At 40.8% G+C, this 20360-nt stretch overlaps 1 protein-coding gene across 1 annotated transcript in view; it reads left to right on the top strand.

The window, feature by feature from the left end:
• Window positions 1-19833, top strand: part of LOC149169009 (methyltransferase C9orf114 protein) — a 253903-nt gene extending 234070 nt beyond the window's left edge. The window contains exons 10-11 of the mRNA XM_089428512.1: window positions 19161-19238; window positions 19392-19833. Of these exons, the coding sequence (XP_089284638.1) occupies window positions 19161-19238; window positions 19392-19451 (138 nt within the window). The 3' untranslated portion in view covers window positions 19452-19833. The remainder of the gene's footprint in view (window positions 1-19160; window positions 19239-19391) is intronic.
• The last annotated feature ends 527 nt before the right edge of the window (window positions 19834-20360 follow it).

Genomic DNA, 20360 nt, shown 5'->3' with positions numbered 1-20360 from the left:
TTTAATTTGATTATGAGTCATGTAGTCTGAGATCATCCAGCAAGCCAAGAGACATAATTGTTGGGGTTTCACACCACTTGATCAAGTATAAATATAGGCCAAAGGATAGGCAACCTAGAGAGGTAACCATGTTGAAATATGTAACTAGGTTTGGTCTTGATAATGGCATATGTAATCATGATTTTATGTATTGAATGAAAAGAGAAAAATAAATTTATTATTTGTGTTCTTGGGGCATGGGTTTCATGCTCAAGGGATTTTTTTTAATTTTTTTTTAGGTCAAGCACCCATTGAGTGCTTCTAGGTTTGTCATAAAGTCAATTAAGTCATTGTCATGTATTGAAGACCCATTTGGGCATGTTACATATTGTAAAGAAAAAAGTATTGAGTCAAAATAGAGTCAAAAAACCCTCCAAGACCTTGTCATGGCACAAAGATCAAGTCGACCTACATGAAGGGACAAGTCGGCCTCAAGATAGCAATTCGTACCCCTCACAAGCCTATAAATAAGAAGGAATTCGACCTCATTTGCACACTCACTCAAGCAAGTTCGATCTCCTCAAGATAAAAGCTGGAAAAGGACGAAGAAGAAGAAGAAGATCAAGATCAAAGTTTTTGGGCCTCTCTCTCTCTCTCTTTCATTAGGGTTTCTACAATTTCTGGGCTAGACGAAATTCTAAAGCTGAATTGAAGCTGTGACGCGGTAAGGTCGAAGCTGTGAAGCTGCAAGGTCGACGCTGTGAAGCTGCAAGGTCGAAGAGGTGAAGTTGCCTCTATATTGAAGCTGTGAAGCTGCTAGGTCGAAGTTGCTAGAAGGTTGAAGTTTGTTGTTGGAAGCTGTGGAAGGAAAGCTCATCAAGAAGGAAGGATGACTTGGTCTTGGAGGGTCTTGGTCAAGGGTCATAGGTCTTGGAATTCGTCAATTGAAGTTCTATAAGAAGAGAAGGATTCTGGTGGGTTTTCCTCTCAGTTGGAGAGGTTTTGGCCCTGGCTGATCGCCTATATCTTGTGTCCTATTGTCTCATTGTTCTTTATGATTTGGTAGTTATTTGATGATAGAGAACACTAATATTAATAAAGGAAAAAAGAAGTTAATCAAGTAAAGAAAAATACATCACAACCAGTTATCAAAGTAAGAAATCACCTACACTACATCAAGGAAGGGCAATACGAAGAAGGATACTCTAGGGCTGAAGTATAAAGAGATCATCTTGGAAACATCAAGAGCATCTGTAATGTTCCAAACTAGGAAAAATAGTGCTATGCAAAGCAAACAATAAAAACAACACCATAAAATTGAAACATTCAGTGCACACGCATAACAAGTCTAGGAATAACTGACAGCTGAGCCATTTTATTATAATCTGGGAGAAAAGTACAATAATGTGGAAGTGGTGCACCTGGGCTTGGCTCAATGGCAAGCGTGATCAAGCCCAGGTCGAAATATGTCAAGCCCATATGTCACAAATAACTGCTGCAATGATGCCTGCACTGCCCTTATGAAATTGTGCTGTCCGCTGCAAAGTTGTTGCTGGAAACCCCACCTCTGGTGCTCATAAAATTCCGAGAAATTAACCTTGGCCTCTTCACCAAATATCCAGAATAACCCATGAAGGAATTGGCCAAATGTTGACCTCGAAATTTTGGCCCAAATTCCCCTTAGTTCCTCTAGCTGTTGGCTGAGTTGGGACCCCTGTTTGACGCCTTAGATCTGCCTAGAAAATTCTATAAAATTAGGAGTGTGATCCTTGCCCAAAACCCATAAGACCCAGAAAGGGTTCCCTTGGTTCCAACCTTAAAAAATTGACCCTTCACAGCTTGGCCCTCCTCCAATTTCGAATTCTGTTGCTGTGATTGATCCTGTCAATCTCCAATCTCCCAACTCTAGCAATCCTCCTCAAATGGCCCTCCAAATGATCTCCCAACCTCCCAACTCCAAACTCCCCGGGGTGGTGCTGCCCCAAATAGTGTCACTCCAATAACTGTGTAGTCATGGAGGAGATGACACAGTCCTGCGTGTGATGAAATGAGAGCTGTGTTTAGGATGGCCCTTTTGTTTGTAGCTTCCCTCTATACTCCTGAAAATGATGAAGGATGCTCCTGTCTCCCCAACTTTCCGAAGTGCCTCACGCCGTGAATGCGCAATCCCTGCGTTGTTGTTACTCCCCCTGCTGCTAGTACTCGACTTACAGTTGATGAGTTACTGTAACTCATCTCCTTGTTGCTGCTACAAACTGAGATGAAGAAGAACTCCCTTCTAGGGCTGGCACTCGAAGTCCACCGCGGCAAGGGTTGAGATCTCCGCTTGGAGACACTCGTGTGCTAAACAACACAGTAACTCGGCTAAGCAACTCGAGCAACTAAGATTGAGTTCAATATGTCAAAAGATAAGATAACCAAATGAGGAGAGTTGCCTTCCTTATATAGATTTTGTGGAGCACTTTTCCCTTCATTTTCCCTCCATCATAGGTCCCTCGCATAACCATCGATTTCCCCTCCATGCAAATCGAACTAGGGAATGCGTATTACCCTAGTATGGGTGCCCCCACGTATACTTAACCACATCGAATTAACTTCTACTGAGTCTAGCCTCCTAATAAAATCGAATGTGCTCCCATCACCTCCAAAATTGGCCCCAAAATGTAGAAATTAATACTATTCCAAAATAATTTAGGAAGGGACATGGCAGTCCTCCCCTCCCAAATGTTGCTTGTCCCCAAGTAACATTAGTGTTGGATGCTCAAGTATGTGCTCACCCTCCCAAGTAGCATTCTCAACTGGCAAGCTCCTCCAATGCACCAAAATCACTTGTCCTCAAGCAATGCCTGAACGAGCATCCTCTCTAACTGCTGCTCCCCACTGTCACTGCAACATGTGCCAAGGTCCCAGATGTTCCATTGAATCGTCCCCGACTTTAGCACTGTCCTGATATGAAAGAATCCTTCAATACCAGTATCCCAGGCCATCCTATCCAACATGAAACTCTCCTCACTCCACTCACTATCTTGCTCGGTGCAAGTACCAGAAGCACCCTGCTCCATCAGTGACTCGCTAAAGCCCAATGGAAGATTTGTATGATCTCCTCCTGCAGTAGCCAACACATCTCTAAAGGTTATTGAGATGTGAAGAGTTGTGATGCCCCAGTTGTTGAATTTTTTGAATCTAACAAATCAGAAATTCCTACTGCACTATCTTGTTTATTTCACCTACTTGTTTATTCCTTGACAAGTTATTTAACCATGTAAATACTGAAAATAAACACAAATTCAGTCTCAACCATATACAGATCATCAACTGAAATAACAGACAAACACACAAGGGACACCGTTATTTTTGGACAATCGTCCTCGGAAAAACCCAACTTGGGAAAACTGGTGCAGCAGTTCTGAGGGTTTTATTATTAAGCAACTTTCTTGAGTACAACTAGGGTGCCAAACTGGCTCACCCAACAGAGATTTCTATCTGGTAGTAATACCTCTCTTCGGAAGCAGATATTCAGCAAGTTTGCTCCACGAAAATCCTTCCAACGCTTCTCTGAGGCTCTGCGTCAGCCCTCCTGGCCTCTGTGTAGCTCTGGAACCCCCTGCGTCAGCCCTTTGCTCCTCTGCGCTGGCTCTCTGGCCTTCTGCATCACCCATGCAGGCCCTGCTAGCCTCTGCGCAGTCTCTCTGGCCCTCTGCGTGGCTCCTGCTAGCTTTGCATAGCCTCCTCAATCACTGCGCTGGCCCTCTGACACTATCTCTGCCTCTCTGCTCCTCGCTGCAACTTAGATCACTTGTTCGAATTTTCTGAGCAAACCCTGCTCCAGAAAATCGAACTGACTGATCAATCTTGGTGTATCTCCAACTGACCCTCAAGCCTCCTCTTATACTTTTTCTATTGAGTCTTCAATGACTGAGATTAAATCTCTAATCAACGACTAAGGTTAGATTTGGCTTGATCCATTTCATTTAGAACATTCTCACCCAATTTTATATTAATACCCATTAATATTTTAATTTTCCTAAGTTTAGACTTAGGAACTCCATTAAAAATATTAATTATTTTAATATCTCTCTAACCAAGTGAAATTTCCCCAAACCATTTCTGGGTCTTGGAGATCTCATGTGCTTTAGCCTCTCCACCAATTTTCATGGCTAGAGCACATCCGATGCTACCCCAAATCAACACCAGTTCCTTGCTAGTCCCAGAGTGGTGCCACCATGCGGACGCTGCGCTACTCTGACTATGACATACTCCCCTGGAATTCGATGGTGGAATACTAAAAGAGGCGAGACACATACTACCTGGGCATGTCCATGGTGCCAAGGCCTACCCATCCACATCTAACTTCGAACCTGTGCAGCAACAGAGAATGTCTGCCTCCCCATATGATGAAACCCTCTGTTGACCCCCATGTGTCATCCCAAGAGTGAACTATATCACTCTCTGCCACGACTCTGCTCATCACGAGTGATCTATCGATCAACTGAATCCCTGCATCCCATAGCCAGACCTACTGCGGCATAGCTTTGACAACCGATGGAATCCCTCTGGCTCTCATCTCTAGTCCCTGCATGCCACTCATATATAGGATCCATACATGATGAACTAATATGAGGCATGCTAAACTATCCCGTGCCTACCACTGTGTAGTACTGATGACCACTGGAAACCACATGTGCCAAATAGCTACCCGCTGAATGCAACCAATAGATGGGTATCTGATACGTGCAATTGACTCAGTGTATGCAGATCCATCCTACTCCTGCCAACCATCGCCATTGGTTCAGCTACCCACCCCTTGGAGAATGTGTCAATACGATGTCGGGAAGCCGGATGCAAATTGGACAACTGTCTCAGTCGTACATGGTATTCTCTGCTCATGCATGGTCCATACATGCCCTGTGGAAAGAGTGACACATGTCTCCCCTATGAACAACTCCCCAGGCATAGGATCAATGATGAATGATATGCCATCCCTGTCGGTGATCACCTTATCCCTTGACTTGTGGCTGTCAACTTGCGCACCGACTCGATGCCCCCGCTGAGAAGTCTCCCCTCTATCGCACCAAGTGTCATCCGAATATCTTGGGTGAGCTCCCCGTCCCTTGCTGGTCAAGCTTAGAGTGTCAAGGGACAACAACCAGATCGCTTGTTACTGTAAGTGATGTAGAAGAGGGTCAAGCATGTGAGTCCCCGCAGATACCATCAAGTATCACCCATCTGTGTCCCCATCGATCCTGGGTGAACTACACCCAAAGGTATGCCCATTATCTTTGTCCATGGCTGTCCCTGGAGGCAACACTCCAAGACCTCGCTATGCAGCACCATATGCCTTTGCATACCAACGATCATCCCAGTACTCTTGGACATGACATTGTACTCCACGACCTTCCCCTGTACACTGTTGGACACCCCCAACTACAGCTATGCCATCCTGTACTGTCCCGCTTCCCGCTTGTGTCATTGCACCTGTCACTCCCTACATGGATTGAATGTGATGTGAGGCACTCCCACTCCACAACGCAGTCTAAGACACTACAACACACCACCATGCATCTCCGTGCCCACCTATAGACCACTGCTCAACGTTAGATGCTCCCACACATCTTTGGATGTGATGGCCTAGAGCTATGTCTCTACTTATCATGCCACACCCGATCAGTATCATCACCTCCACCATTGCATCACTATCCCTACCGATGAATGGATCTTCCCTCTAAATCCCCCTTGAGGGATCCGAGAAGTGACTCTCCTTATGTGTCAACAGTGATGCCACCACTGCTCCGCTCCTTTGCGTCCTCTGTGCCCCATACAAAAGTGAAGAGTCCCCAGCTCCATACAAGGCACCGTCTGGTGGCCTATCAATGCCACCTGCTCCAACAAACTCTTGCCAGAGTATGTTGATCACCCAGTGATCTCGTGTACAAATGCCATACCAAGAAAACCAAAAGAGTCTGTCCATAAAATGGTCGGCCACTGGTGCTGACCAGGTCTCCCCTTGCGAATGTGCACACTCAACTTCTAGGCCAACTGCACCATCCCTGTTGTAGTCAACCCGCATACCTAGGAAATGATAGGTAGCCCCACCCGGAACCCAATACCAGTCCGCACTGCTGGTATCCCCAGTGCCTGGAAGCTCCTGCTGAGCTACACCCAGGTTCACTACCATCTCCATAGCCCACTACACAGGGTACCAACTCAGAATCTCTCGCCATCCAACCCCAAGAGAGGGATCGAATGCACGAACTCCCGCACATAGAAAAACCCCAACATGTGGGTGCTGCACCCTGTGCAAATCAAGTCGTCTCATCTCTCTCTATCCAATGGGTAAAGGTAACCTCATAGTGCTGTCAACCTTGTTTATGTATGCCTGAAGAGGATTGCTCTCACGCCCCAACGTGCACTCTAGCTGCACTAGTAGGGAATCCAATTGCTCCCTAACGTGAGTCAATTTGGCCGTGGACTCGGCACAAACCGCTCTCATGCCCTCCAGGTCCTCATTCTGCTTCAGAATAACCTCACGCACTAACGTGACCTTCTTTTGTAATGCTAGAAGGTTGGCCTGAAACTGGTGGAACTGCCATGGGCATCTATCACTTGTAAACTCGATCACCACTCCAGATACCTCAACAACTGTTGGCATCTAGTCCATGGGTGGCATCCCCTCAACAAATGTCTCTATGTGTGTAGGCTCTATCCTCTCCACCAAGGTGTCAACTGGGGCTATCAAAGAGGTCTCTAATAAAGGTGACTCTTGCACCACACCAGGTATATCGATGTGCTCCTCACCATCTTGTGGGCTCTCAGCATCATGCTCAACCTCCTCCTCAGGCTCCTGATATCTAAAGCCAGGTCTCCACCAGCAAAAGCACCCCCTGGTCTCACCCTCTCACTGACTCTGTCCTGCTTGCTCCTTTTCAGGAGATCTGGTGCCCTGATTTGGTCGACTTTCCCCACATGATGTAGATGGTTGCACCCCCATGGCCTGCTCACCTCTAACGTCTTTGTTGTAAGGGTGAGGATGGGTTTGGTTTGTCACCCTCCTCAACTGGGCCAACCTCTCATCGTCCCAATGAATTCTACCCCAGAATTTTTGCATACTGGATTTCCCTTGAGCCATGGGTTTGTCTCCGGTTTCACCCGTCACTATGCACTCATACCCAAAGCTTCCATGATCTTCTGGCTAGTTTCCCACAGCTGGGCCAAGATCATGCTCTGATACCACTGTAATGTTCCAAACTAGGAAAAATAGTGCTATGCAAAGCAAACAATAAAAACAACACCATAAAATTGAAACATTCAGTGCACACCCATAAAAAGTCCAGGAATAACCAACAACTGAGCCATTTTATTATAATATGGGAGAAAAGTACAATAATGTGGAAATATGTCAAGCCCAGATGGCACGAATAATTGCTGCATTGATGCCCTGCGCTGCCCTTGTGAAATTGTGCTGTCTGCTGCAAAGATGTTGCTGGAAACCCCACCTCCGGTGCTCAGAAAATTACGGGAAATTAACCCTGGCCTCTCCACCAAATACCCAGAATAACCCACGAAGGAATTGGCCAAATGTTGACCTTGGAATTTTGGCCCAAATTCCCCTTAGCTCCTCTAGCTGCTGGCTGAGTTGGGACCCTTGTTTGACCCCTTAGATCTGCCCAGAAAATTCTATAAAATAAGGAGTGTGATCTTGCCCAAAACCCAAAAAAACCTATAAAGGGTTTCGCTTGGTTCCAACCTTCAAAAATTTACCCTTCACAGCTTGGCCCTCCAATTTCGCTGCCCTGTTAGTTTATCAGCCACAATTGAATGGATACCACAATGCCCTGTGCAGGCTACTACCTACCCTAGCACCACCTTGCCGCCCTGAAGTGTTCTCAAGCCACAACCTGAAGGTGACTCCAATCACTTGCCTTGCACCACCCTGCCACCCTGAAGAGTCGACGGACCATGTTTCACAATTTTCATACTGGATCCCCCTGTGCTCTGAATCAATATAAGAATGTTGAATAAAAGATAACGTTGTACTGCTCAAGTTGACCACAATGTTGCTCAAGCTACTCAAGCCACTAAACAACCACTGCTCAAACTGTCACTGCACTGCACATCAAACCTTGTATGCCAATGTTTCCAAATCAAACTGTTATCGCTGACCATTGTACATCATCTCTAAATGCCACTGTACATCCCAACTGAATCACTGTACTGGCTACCACTGCTCAATTGCACATCACTGTCACTGCACTGCACAACTCATGAATAAATAAGCATCAGGAGCTCATAAAGCAGATTGCCACATCACATAACCACACACCCTGTATTGGTGCAAGTGTCGAATCCAAATGTCTGATAATGGCATATACCAAGATGCCACAGGTCATCCCTATGACCTGCTACCATTGCTCTCAAGCTCTGCCTACGGAGAGCTACAAGCATATGTTCCTACACTACTGAGCACTGCTCATAATCTGTTATCCATCGTTACAACAAGATGATGTGCCCTCATAACCCTGTTACCCTTTAGAGACCGAGTTAGAGGAGGAAAAAACCACAGACATTTGAGAGTAGTTTACCAAAAAGAAACTCGTTGCCCTAGCTTCCTGAGGTAGGCTGAATATCACAGAAGTCAACGAAAATTTCAGAGCTAAATCATTTGCTTGGTTGGTGTGATTTGAAGGCTTAAAGATCTTCCTTTTATAGTTTTTGGTAGGCTAATTAGGGGCTTCATTAGGTAGGATTTTAGGATGTTTTAAAAACAATTTTCTTTTTAATAAGATTAATTTAATTTAGTAGTTATTATTGAATTGTTTGTTTAAGCCTTAAGGAATTGGTGTACTAACCCTTATAAATATTTGTCTAGAAAAATTTTCAATTCCACTAAAATTTTGAAATCAATGATTGGCTTAGTGCATATGGTCCTATTGTGAAGTCAATGATTGGTTTATTGTCTTTGGTTCTTGGAGTTATGTAAATTATACGTGGTGAGATTACGGTGATAAACAATGTCATATATTGACAACCGTAGGAGGAGGTGTCATGTCACTACCCCTTGGGGTTTTAGCCCAGAAACTGGGGTCACCAACTTCAATTGTGAATATCTCTCAAACCAGGAGGCCTCTCAGGGCATACCACATATCAACAAAAACATCTTTTTGAGGAGAATCTAATGACATAGATATCCAACCCAAACTCAATGATTTGACCTACCAAAAACCGTCGACAACGTCAGGTACATCTTGAGTCCATGGAACCCAAACCGTAGGACTTGGATTTTCAACCATCCAACAATATCGCTATCATCTTGATGTAATCTGACAATTACTAAGAAGTGTTCATTAACCATTTGACATCAATGATTGGTGTTTTTGGTCAATGTGAAACCCAATCAACTCCATGGGTTGACATCAATGACAACACCATCAAACAAATTTGACGAGACATTCAAGTGATGGGCAACCAAGCGATAATTATGGCATAATTAAGTCACCTTCTATAAAAATAATTGAAGGATTGGGCTTGATAAAAATCTTGCCAGAATTGTCGATTGATGTTCCCTGCAACCTCGAAGACATTCTTGATATCCCAAGCCAGGTAATTTCCGATTTGGAGCTTCTGAACTGCTTGCGAACTAAAGATTTTTGAGACGATTTTGTTATGGCCAAACACAAAGTTCGCTTGGAGGACGAAGAAATTGCAACGAAACCTCGCACCAAGGCAAGATTCGACCTTGCACGTAAAACAGAGTTAGAAAAGTGCATGCAAAATATCAGGCAAGTGAATATTGAGGAACCATCTTGGGAAAAACACTATGAATCCTTCCTAAAATGGGCCAAAGGAGATGAATGGAACCCGCAAACAAAGTTGCTACAAAAAGCAGGAATTCGTGACATCGTTGGTGCACTGCTAGTTGTAGACTTGCAGGGCATGAAAGAAGAGGTTGCATAATATTTAGTTGGTAGATACCATGCAGGAAATCTTTGGCTTGACCAACCACAATCAATTTCTGCAACTACTATTCATTTAATAATAGGTCTACCATATAAAGGGGAAAAAGTGTTGACCACAACATATGGTACCAATTGGCTCACACAGCTCACTGGTGGAGCGTCAGGGAAAAATTCTAGAGAAATGGTTATAAGTCAGGTCCAGGATCCGTTCGCCAAATGGGTTTGCACAATAGTTTCTTTATGCCTTACAATTGTCGGTCGAGCTTCCAATGTAAAGTTGACAATGCTTGAGGCTATCAGTGAAATAGTCAAATTAGGGAGTACAATAAGGCCATTCGATTTCCTTCTTTGTTAATTTGGCTAGCTATGAAGTCTAACCCTCTAGTCAGAGAGGTGGATTCCATAAAGAAGGATATGCCCCTTATGTGTTATTTCATAATCTTTTCCCATAGTTGGTCAGGAAAACCCTAGTCTGTAGAACCTCTTGAACTTTTTAGAAATTGATTGCTTCACATAAAAAACAATTCCAATAAATGGCGAGTTCTCCAACATGTTAGACGAGCCCTACCCTCTTGCTCTCATATACAAATGTCCTTGGACTATACCAAAGTGTGGCATACCAATTCCCCAGAACTCGACCCCCAGGAACTCCCATACCAACCCGCTGTAGAAAAAATATTTGATGAATTGTGTCGGTAGTCCAATACCAATTTCCCCATTCCTCCTGGAGTCTATGACCCTTCTCACGACATTACTACCCCCTGGCTGACGCTGAATTAGAAGAAGAGGAAAAAGCTGCCCTATATTTACAACCTTTTAAAGTTGATTTGTCAGTTCTCTTACCCGAAAATTCCAATAAGTCTTCTTGCAAAGAATCTAGTAGCCTTAAGGTCACCCCAACTAAGACCAAATTGACCTAGTGGCAGAAGGTGCTCAAGGAAATTCATCTGACTGATCTTGAGCAATAATAGAGACTTGATGAAGCCATCCAAAAAATGGAGTCAAACGGAAAAACAATCAAGAAGACTAGAAAAACTAATCCGACATCCACTCAGGCAAAAATCCAGAATGCATTGGAGAATGCGAAAGGCATATTTGCCGACAATATTTATCAAACAGTGGAGCAAATCCGCCAGGCCTCATTGAGACAGAATCATCAACAAAATGGAACATCCTCCAAAACACAACATCAACAAAATTGTGCTTTAGTATGAGACAAGTAGGCTAATGATGAAGGCACTAAAAAGCCAATTGATCTAATAGAAGACACTCCTGTCAATTCCCCGACTTGTATTATAGAAGAGCAACATCAGTTGGGGCAGTTTGAAATGAATCAGTCGGAACAAATTCAATCTAAGAAGAACCATTTTGACGACGATCAGTGAGAACAGAACTAGTCTGAACAGAATCAGCCACAACATAGCTAGTCGGAGGGAAATCAGACGAAACAAAATCAATCTGGTCACCAAGATAATTCATCTAAACGAACCCATTCCGGTGAAACAATTAAGGATTGTAACTAGCAAACAATAGATGTGTCGACTGATCATCAACAAGAAGAAACATTTGAGATTCCAATTACCAATACAACAACAACGAATAATCCATTAAGTACCAAGACTGTTCTAACTAGTGTTGATACTATCGGTATCGGCAAAATATCGGCGAGGGTCTAGAAAACATCTTATTGGTAAATCGGCAAAATATCGGCAAATATCGGCAAATATCGGCAAGCATAAAAAATCAACTTTTTTTTTTTTGTTCAGATTTTTAAACATAGTCGATATTTTCAAAATATGGTGATATTTTGCCGATATTTTCAAAATATCATGATATTTTCAAAACAGAAAATATCGCGATATTTTCTCGGCGATATATCGTTTTGTCGACAATATCACGATATTTTCGAATATCGCCGATATTATCAACAATGGTTCTTTCTATCTATAGATACTTCTACAGAACTAGCTATGACAAGTGAACCCGTAACCAAAGATAAAAAGGAATGAGTCGACATTACTACTAAGTATGCCGACCTTAAACTTGCTAGTGATTAGCAGATTTTCAGGTTATAGAGCAGTTGGTTAAAGCTGCTAAAAAGAGGTTGTGCAAAAAAAAGAGAGATACCAATGAACTTCAACATTGACAAGAACGAGAAAGGGACACTTGGCTAGCTTGTCAAAGCCAGGCAGCAAAAAAACTTCACATTCCCATGCTAGCCAAGAGTGATGATCATCTCGTTTTTGTCCAACAATTGGTAGAGCAGTTGATTAATCATAATGTTCAACTTAGTGCACAAGTATCATAATTGCAAGCCCGACCTCTAGATGTCGGAAATATTAAGCTTACAGAGACATTGCGGAAGGCTCACGAGGAATTCATAGCAAGTAAGCAAACCTTGGAGAACACCCATAACATAGGAGTTGCACTCATAACTACACTTAACAATTGGCCCACTTATTTAGCAAATAATCATACCAAAATCAGGGCCCAAGAGATGCTTATTAGAGAGTTGTCTTCAAGGCAAACTTCCGATCCTAGAGCACAACAAGCAATCAATAATTCGTTGGAGCAAGAATGAGCAATCTTCTCACAGAGTCACAACTATTGCGACAGAAACATTAGTGGTTGAGGGAAGGGAATAAAGCCTAGCATGAAGCTTCTAATGCTTCTGAATATCTGCAGGGAGTACTTGAATAAATTTCGAGCATTGAAGTAGCTAAATCATTCAGCCAAAGGACAGTGGAGGACATGCCTCTTGAGGAGAAAGTACAATCCTTGTCAGACCTGAAAGAATGTAGTGCTAAAGCCACACTTGCAGTTCAAGAATGGTCCATATTTGATGAACATTTGCAGATCTTTGCTCCAGCGATCTACAAGACTATGTTTCCAAACGCACCTCCGCCACCACCAGCTTGCTTTGCTTCCCCACATCGACAACAACCTACCCATTAGTTCTTTGCACCTAGTGTTTCAATGTATGATACAACATCAGAACAATAGTCTCATGAAGTAGAAGTCGACCAGACAGTACATCAGTTGGTAGAGCAAATTCAAGAAGTTCCAGATGTTCCGACTGCAACTGCAAGAGCACCAGGCGATGACCCACCAATTGTTTTATCTTAGTTCATTTTATTGTAATAGTTTTACTGATATTTTTGTTTTAAAAGAACCAAGAACATGGAATGTAAACGCTATTGTTTCTCTTTTTCAATTCTTGTGCCTCTCCAACTCTTCCTTTCTTTGGGGCAAAGAAGGCTTTAAGGGTGGGGGAGATGTTGGAGGAGCTAGTCGGTTTAACCGACTAGTCTAATGCAAAGAGGGCTAGTCGGCTCAGCCGACTAGACCAAGTCAAGTTAATAGTCATGTAATGTAATGAAAGGATAACTAATGACAGATTAATCATCATATCTGGTCGGACAATTAGACTGCCATAATTGTCCCGACAGTCTATATATATCTGTCCACGTATCTATATATTAGTTCTAGTTTGACATATAATAAAGATATATATGTGCTCTTTTGTTGGTTCTCCATTACCGTGCCTCTTGTATCTATATATATGCTTGCCGTGTAATTACTTGTTGTCTGACTACTGGTAACAATGCACGCTTTTCGCTAGATTACAACAGGAGCATATAAATTTTGTGGTTCCAACCCCTTTCCTACCCACAAGCTTTCTCACATACTACCATAAGGATGTTGAAGTCTATTTGTGTATCACGATTAGTTTCATGATCATCAAGCCCCCATTTCTTCCTCCTCTCAAAGGTATATGCCACTGCCTACATCTAGTTCTTCCTCCTCATCATTAGTATTTTAGTTTCCTAACTCCACCATTATAATGAAAAATGGACCTAAAGGATAAACGACATACCTATCATGCATCTTGAATCTTGAGAATAACTTGTTGCATGCAATAGAATGATAGGCAAGAAGAAATGGGAAAGAGTAGTAGAAGATAACATTCAAGTATTCAACATGGCAAATATACTGATTTACAAAACACGGAAAAAAATTAAAAAGAGAAGCAAGAACAGGATTTAGAACCTAACACTTTAGATCTCTATGGCAGCCTTCAATATCCATTCCAAGATTTGACAAATATGCTTCTCAACAACTAGCAAGTTGCCCACTCAAAATCCTAACAAAGATGAGAGAAACGAGAATTAGAAAGCAAATAAAGTGAGTGATTGTTTTAATCCACTAAGGAACGATAGACATTCTTAAATCATGACCTTTGGAATCTTGTGTTGGTACACAAGCAGGAAAAAAAAACCAAATTCACCCTCTAGCATGGGTTTACTCAAGAGTATCCTCAGCAATTTAAAGCTTCCATGAGTGTCATAGGAGCACCAAGAAGCATTCTAAGAGCATTGCCCCTTGAGCATTCCCCGTTTGGGTAGGGACCATTTTTTTATGCAAGGGAGCATCTAGGAAGTGTGCTTCCCCATAATGTAGGTTTGATGTAAACATTGAACCTTTTGTTCCATGGTTTTAGTAAGTTGAAGGACCCTGATTATATATCGATTGGTGCCTTGTACAAGAAAGAGAAGATCCTAATATTCATTACCAATCATAGCTACATCATAGAACTCACTTTATGTTTGATCTACTTAAACTTATAGAGACCCAATTTGCTAGTTGTTATGTCACCTTCAAGTACCTTTTGAAGATAAGAGAGGCATTGTCTAGTATGGTGGTGACTAGTGAGTGATTCATGAGAGGACTTGAGGTTGCAGGGCTTTGATAGAGAGTTATCTTTTGAAGCTAAAAAGTTGTTCTAGATGGTAACTTTGGACAGAGGTTACAAACTTACACATGCTTTGCACTTCACCAAGCCCATTTATAATGTGATTTATTGTGCAAATTCAAATTATTCAATCATTTAGGTGTATGAGGAGGGGAACAATGTTCTAGGCTAGAGTAAAGACATTGTTGAGCCTAATGATGGGATAAGTTAAATGTTCCACTCCATGCCTTAGCACATGTCCCTACATCAAAATATTATCTAGATTGTGGTTGACCCAGCCAATGCTTAGTGCTGTGGGAAGTTAAGACCACACATGGATTTGTGTTGGAAATCTAGGGCAGAATATAGATTAGAGTTCTTTAACTTGATTTCCTTTTGATCTTTTGAAAAGTTCTTCTGATATTTAGTTTAGTTCTTCATTATTATTATGTTCTTTCCATCATCAAGACAAATGCTAACAAGAAGATCACAAAGATAATAAAGATAACCAATGTTCCACCAAGGTTCCGGGATGAGGGGGCGAGGGAGCGAGGGGGCGCGGGAGCGGCCTATGCAAAAGCTCCCTACCATTTTTTAGGAAATGTGGGGGAGCGTCAGGGTCTTAAAAATTTATAAATATAAAATATAATTTATTAATTAATAATTGAGTCCACTATAAAAGGTACGCTGTTTTTTTTTTTTTTTTTAATTCCAAAACAATGTCTTGGGAAAGCAAATCATCAAGATTGAAAATACAAATTTTTGCATATATAACATTGAATAGACATGAGAATAGTAACAACATCATAAAATTCTAATTCAATTTTTTAAAATAAATAAAAATAAAATATTATCAATTAAATAATATTATGATTTCAATAAAATTTTAAATTTAAAAAAAATTAATTAAAAACAAAATAAATTTATTTACTTATTGAATCATATTTTAAAATATTCCAACCATTATTATATACATTCACTTAACGTAAATACAAACATAAATGTGTAACTTAACAAAACATTAACCTTAATATAAACCTATATCAATCATATCAACCTAACAAACTAGTATAAGAATGGCTTTCAAAAATCAAAATCTAAACCATTTTATTTTCTGTATCATCCTTAGAGGACAAACCGCCATTAACCATAGAAATGACTTTGAAAAAAAACCATTCTCTCAATTATTATTTTATAACTATTTTAATAATGCATATAATAATTCAGCAGGCGGTTGACATACATCCAATAGCTTTGAGTGACACCAAGTTCCATTCAAAAGATGGTTTCCGACCCGTCAAACTTTTGAGAGAAGGTGAGTGAGCACCGTGGCTTCCTTAGCATATGCAGGTCTGTAGATTTGCAGCTTATATATATATATATATATATTGCGGTTACATATCACTTGCAGCATATATATATACTGCGGTTACATATCACTCTCTCTGCTCAGTCCAATTTCATGCTCGCAGAGGTCAGGGTATCAAATGATGCTGCCTATATATTTGGCAATGACAAGCATGGATTGGGGAATCAAATCCTGCCCATATATTTGTGTCTTAATGAGTTCGGACTTGATAGCGGAACACTATGGATGAGTAAGGAGGCGTGGGGAAGGGCATAATAATGAAGACGTGCTGTTGCAATTTTCCTCAAGTAGAAAGTACGAATTTATAAAATTTTCACAGTATATATATAATATTTTTTTGACTATTTGAACTTTCGAATTGTAACTGGTTGCTATTGACGCCAGGTGTGGGAATTTATATAAAATTTGAACGAAACTATGGATGAGTTTACATAAATTGAATCTACAGACAACGTCATACGTGAATGTAATTCTGTCCCCGGTTCTGCAACCGTAAATTGAATCTACAAACAACGTCATACATGAATGTAATTCTGTCCCCTTAATTAAAGATTAAGTTCAGCGTTTAGTTAATTAAAAATTAAAAATGGTTTTTAATGCATTAAAGGTGTGCCATGTCCCCCCTCGTCCCCCCACGCCCCCTCTCGCCCCCCCCGTCCCCTCTTGTCCCCCCACGCCCCCCCACGTCCCCCTTTTCGGAAACGCCCCCTCAGGGAAGGGAAACGTTTCCCTGGCACGTCCCCCTGAGTTTCCTCCATTTTGGGAGCGTGGGGAAACGTCCCCTACTCGTCCCCAAGTCCCTGGAGCACGGGGGAACGAGGAAACTAGACCCCTAGGGGGGGCGAGTCCCCGTGGAACACTGAAGATAACACCAGAGATAGGCACCAAGCCAGGGAAAAATCCCTTAGAAGGGGAAAACCCAGTCATACTCTTTCCACTAGAAGAACCAAATCAAAGTGAGACAATCCAGGACCTAATTGACCATGACACAGACTCTCCTCCATCCACCAAGTCAGCCTTTAAGAATCTTCCTTCAAATCACCAAAGAGCGGGCAACTCAAATCAATACTTCAACTGATCCAATAGGACTTCGTCCTTCTGCACTTCTGCAATTTTTGGTCTCTTCTCTCCCTGTACCCTCGGCCCTGCAATACTTCAGATCTCTTGTACGTGTGACAGAAATTTTGGCTTAGATTAGATATATGTCTCCTCGTCCTTTCTTATGATTTTCCTTCCTTCAGTTCTTCGCACATTTTCTTCACTTGTAGATTGCAGATTGAATTATTTCATTTTTATGCCCTCACAATAGGTCGAATCCATTGCTATGAATAGTGGTTGGAGGCTGCTCTTTGAGGCCAACATGAACGGTGGGCTGGCCGACTTGGTCGAGGGGATTAATATAGCAAATTTTGACTCATTTATAAATTGTTTCTTGATTATCAAAGCCCAAAAAGGGTCTATAAAATAATGACAATGACAAAAGCCTAGACGCCTTCAATGGAGGCTTGACTTAGAAACATAAAGCATGAAACCCATGCTACAAATAGTTTTTCCTTTATAAAAAATACTTTTTCTTTCTTTTTACAATTACTTTATGGCTCAAATACAAATATGAAGATCGACACGTTACATTTCTCAACCATTTGCAGGTTCATAATGGATATATGATTGCATCAGACACACTGTTTTGTGGTGAGGCTGTGTGATCTCATACAATAATGATTGAGGACATACATCAATGGGCATGGACCATTTAGTTTAGTCCATGCAATTAAAGAGCAAGGTAAGATAAATCTTGTCCAATGGTGGAACATGTATGGTAGTTCTTCCCCAGAATTGTGACCTTTAGTGGGGAGGGTGCTTTCATGGGTTGTAAACGCTTCTTCTATAGAAAGGTGTTGGGGGACCTACAATGTCTTCCATAGTGTGAAGGGACAACTTTAATGTAGATCGGGTAAAAAGCTTGGTTTGTGTGTATTAAAACTTGAGGTTATTGTCCCATTATTATGAGGTGGTGAAGAGTGATAGAACATATGAGACTTGGGACAATAATCTAGTGGACAATAATTTGGAGGATGGAGCGATAGATTTAGAGTGCTTGGAGCATTTCTTTGTCTAATGGTCCCAGGACATTGATTGTGCTAAGAATCAAGATGGCACCCCTATCCTTTGCTATTGTTAATAGAATTCCAACTACATCAACTTTAGTGTCACAACTTGCACAACTGTGTGGGGGTGTCTAGCTTGTGCTGGTGTTCATCCCAGTGTTCAATTCCTACTACCACTGTTAGATCACAAGAAAAAAGATTAGACATTACTTGTGGAAAGAGGAAAGAAAAGTAAATGGTAGAATTGTTTGTCTTTATCAGTTTAGCGTTTTCACTTTTCAGTGCCCCTATTCTGTAAACATTATATGACAATTGATTGGATATTTTAATTCCGGTCGTGATGCCCTATTTCATTTCATGGTTGGTGTTCTCTATTATGTTGATGACTGATGTTATGCATAAAAATTTAATGTTGATGCTATAATTGTGATATGGTTGATGTTATCAGTGTACTAAATGGTTTGATGATCTAATGATGAATCTACTATGGGTCACATTCCTAGCTCCTTAAATATGTAGTATTTGTCTACAAGTAACACAAAAATCTGACTTCATACTTGTGCAACTAATTTGGCAATCTGCATTTTCTTTTAATATATATGCTTTGAAATATCTAAAACATGCTCCCATGTTGCTCCACACTTACGTTTTTTTGTGAATTAGCTCTCTGGCACTCCTACACCCTCCTTTGCTCCCAATTCCAATATCTTTCATGTGGTAATCTAAAAACTATTCCATGTAACTTGATGAGGAATATTCTTTTTGTTAATAATGCTCTATAATTCGTAAGCATCTGTAGACATTTTTAGAGTTTAAGCTTGGTCAATTATGCTAGTCCAAAAGTTGTCCTTTCCGTGTTCTGATATATCTCATGGATTGGAATGGTTTTATGTGCATCGGAAGAATGTTTTAATGGAATATTTGTAAAAGTTGCAGAAGGAATATAGATATATCTTCTTTTTAGTGTCCGCATTTCTCTTGTATTGCTGAAATTAATTGAGTGGATTGATGATACATAGGGCAAAGATGCTACACAAATTTTCAGTCAGTACCTAAACACATGCCCTGACCAGGGGAGTCGAACAATTCGAACTGAGGTATTTATGGCTCTGCTTGGATGTCATTGTCAGTGGATCCATTTATGTTTCCTTCTTTTTTTAGTGCAAAATTAGTTTCCTTTGGCACTAAAACTTCCCGAAGTATGCCTGAACACGGATTTTTCAAACTAATTATTTACATGAAATGAACAGGAGGCTATTTTTATATCTTTACAATATTTTCAAGATCCTATTAAAAGAGCAACGATATGATCAGATGGTCAAGAGTACTTTCTCTCCACTTTTGGCTTTCACTATGAATCCTACACAACTAGGAATACATACATGAAGTTGGGTAGACATTGAGAGGCAAATTTTGAAATGCGAGAGTAAGGAAGCAGAAGAGTTAACTTGCCAACTCTTGGCTTCTCAAGCGAAGGCATTGCCTTTTTTCTTTGTTCTTTATAGTTTGTGTGGCGGACAGGATATTAATTCGAGCTCTATAGAATATAGAAGTTTATAGAGCTCTAGCAACGTGGGGGTTTTTGAGAGAATTTATGTATTATAGAAGTATGTTATTAGAATGAAAATATTCTTTTATTCCTTGTATTAAAAAAAATGCTAAGATTATATATATGCTTTCCTTTCATATTCACATGGTTTAGTGCTATTTGTAGCAGTTTAACATGGTATTTTTTCAACTATTAAGTTTTCTGATACATAATTCGTCTTGCACTGTTGACTATCCTTTACTTCTATAACTTCATAAATGAATTATTTTATTCTTTTGTATTCTCGCCCAAAATACTTGCACATATATTTCATAATAATGTTCTTCATGTTTTTAAACAAGTTTCACTGAACATGATAAAATCTTATGTATAGCGTGCCGACACACTACATATGGCCCGCTCTATTCTTTAAATGTTTTTTATGCTGGACAAATGATGAAATTGATGCATGTACAATTTTGGAAATATCAGACTAGGAAAGTATGTCGACTACATCCTCAATATCTCAGGGCAAAAATCATGACAACTAATATTCTAGCCTCTTTCTTGCTAACTCCCGTTGGAAAATCAAGTGTAATGGAAATAAAGCTTGACTCTCCTTCTTGATAATTACTTGTGAATGTTAATATTCTTCTTTTGACTTATTATTTCTTCTTCATCAAGCAATTAT

Source organism: Pinus tabuliformis, chromosome 4_2 (genome assembly GCF_031772625.1).
Source record: "Pinus tabuliformis cultivar Carrire ecotype Pingquan chromosome 4_2, CPIR1, whole genome shotgun sequence".
NCBI lineage: Eukaryota > Viridiplantae > Streptophyta > Pinopsida > Pinales > Pinaceae > Pinus > Pinus tabuliformis.
Note: the sequence above shows the minus strand (reverse complement) of the source record. Positions and strands in the feature narration are given on the sequence as shown.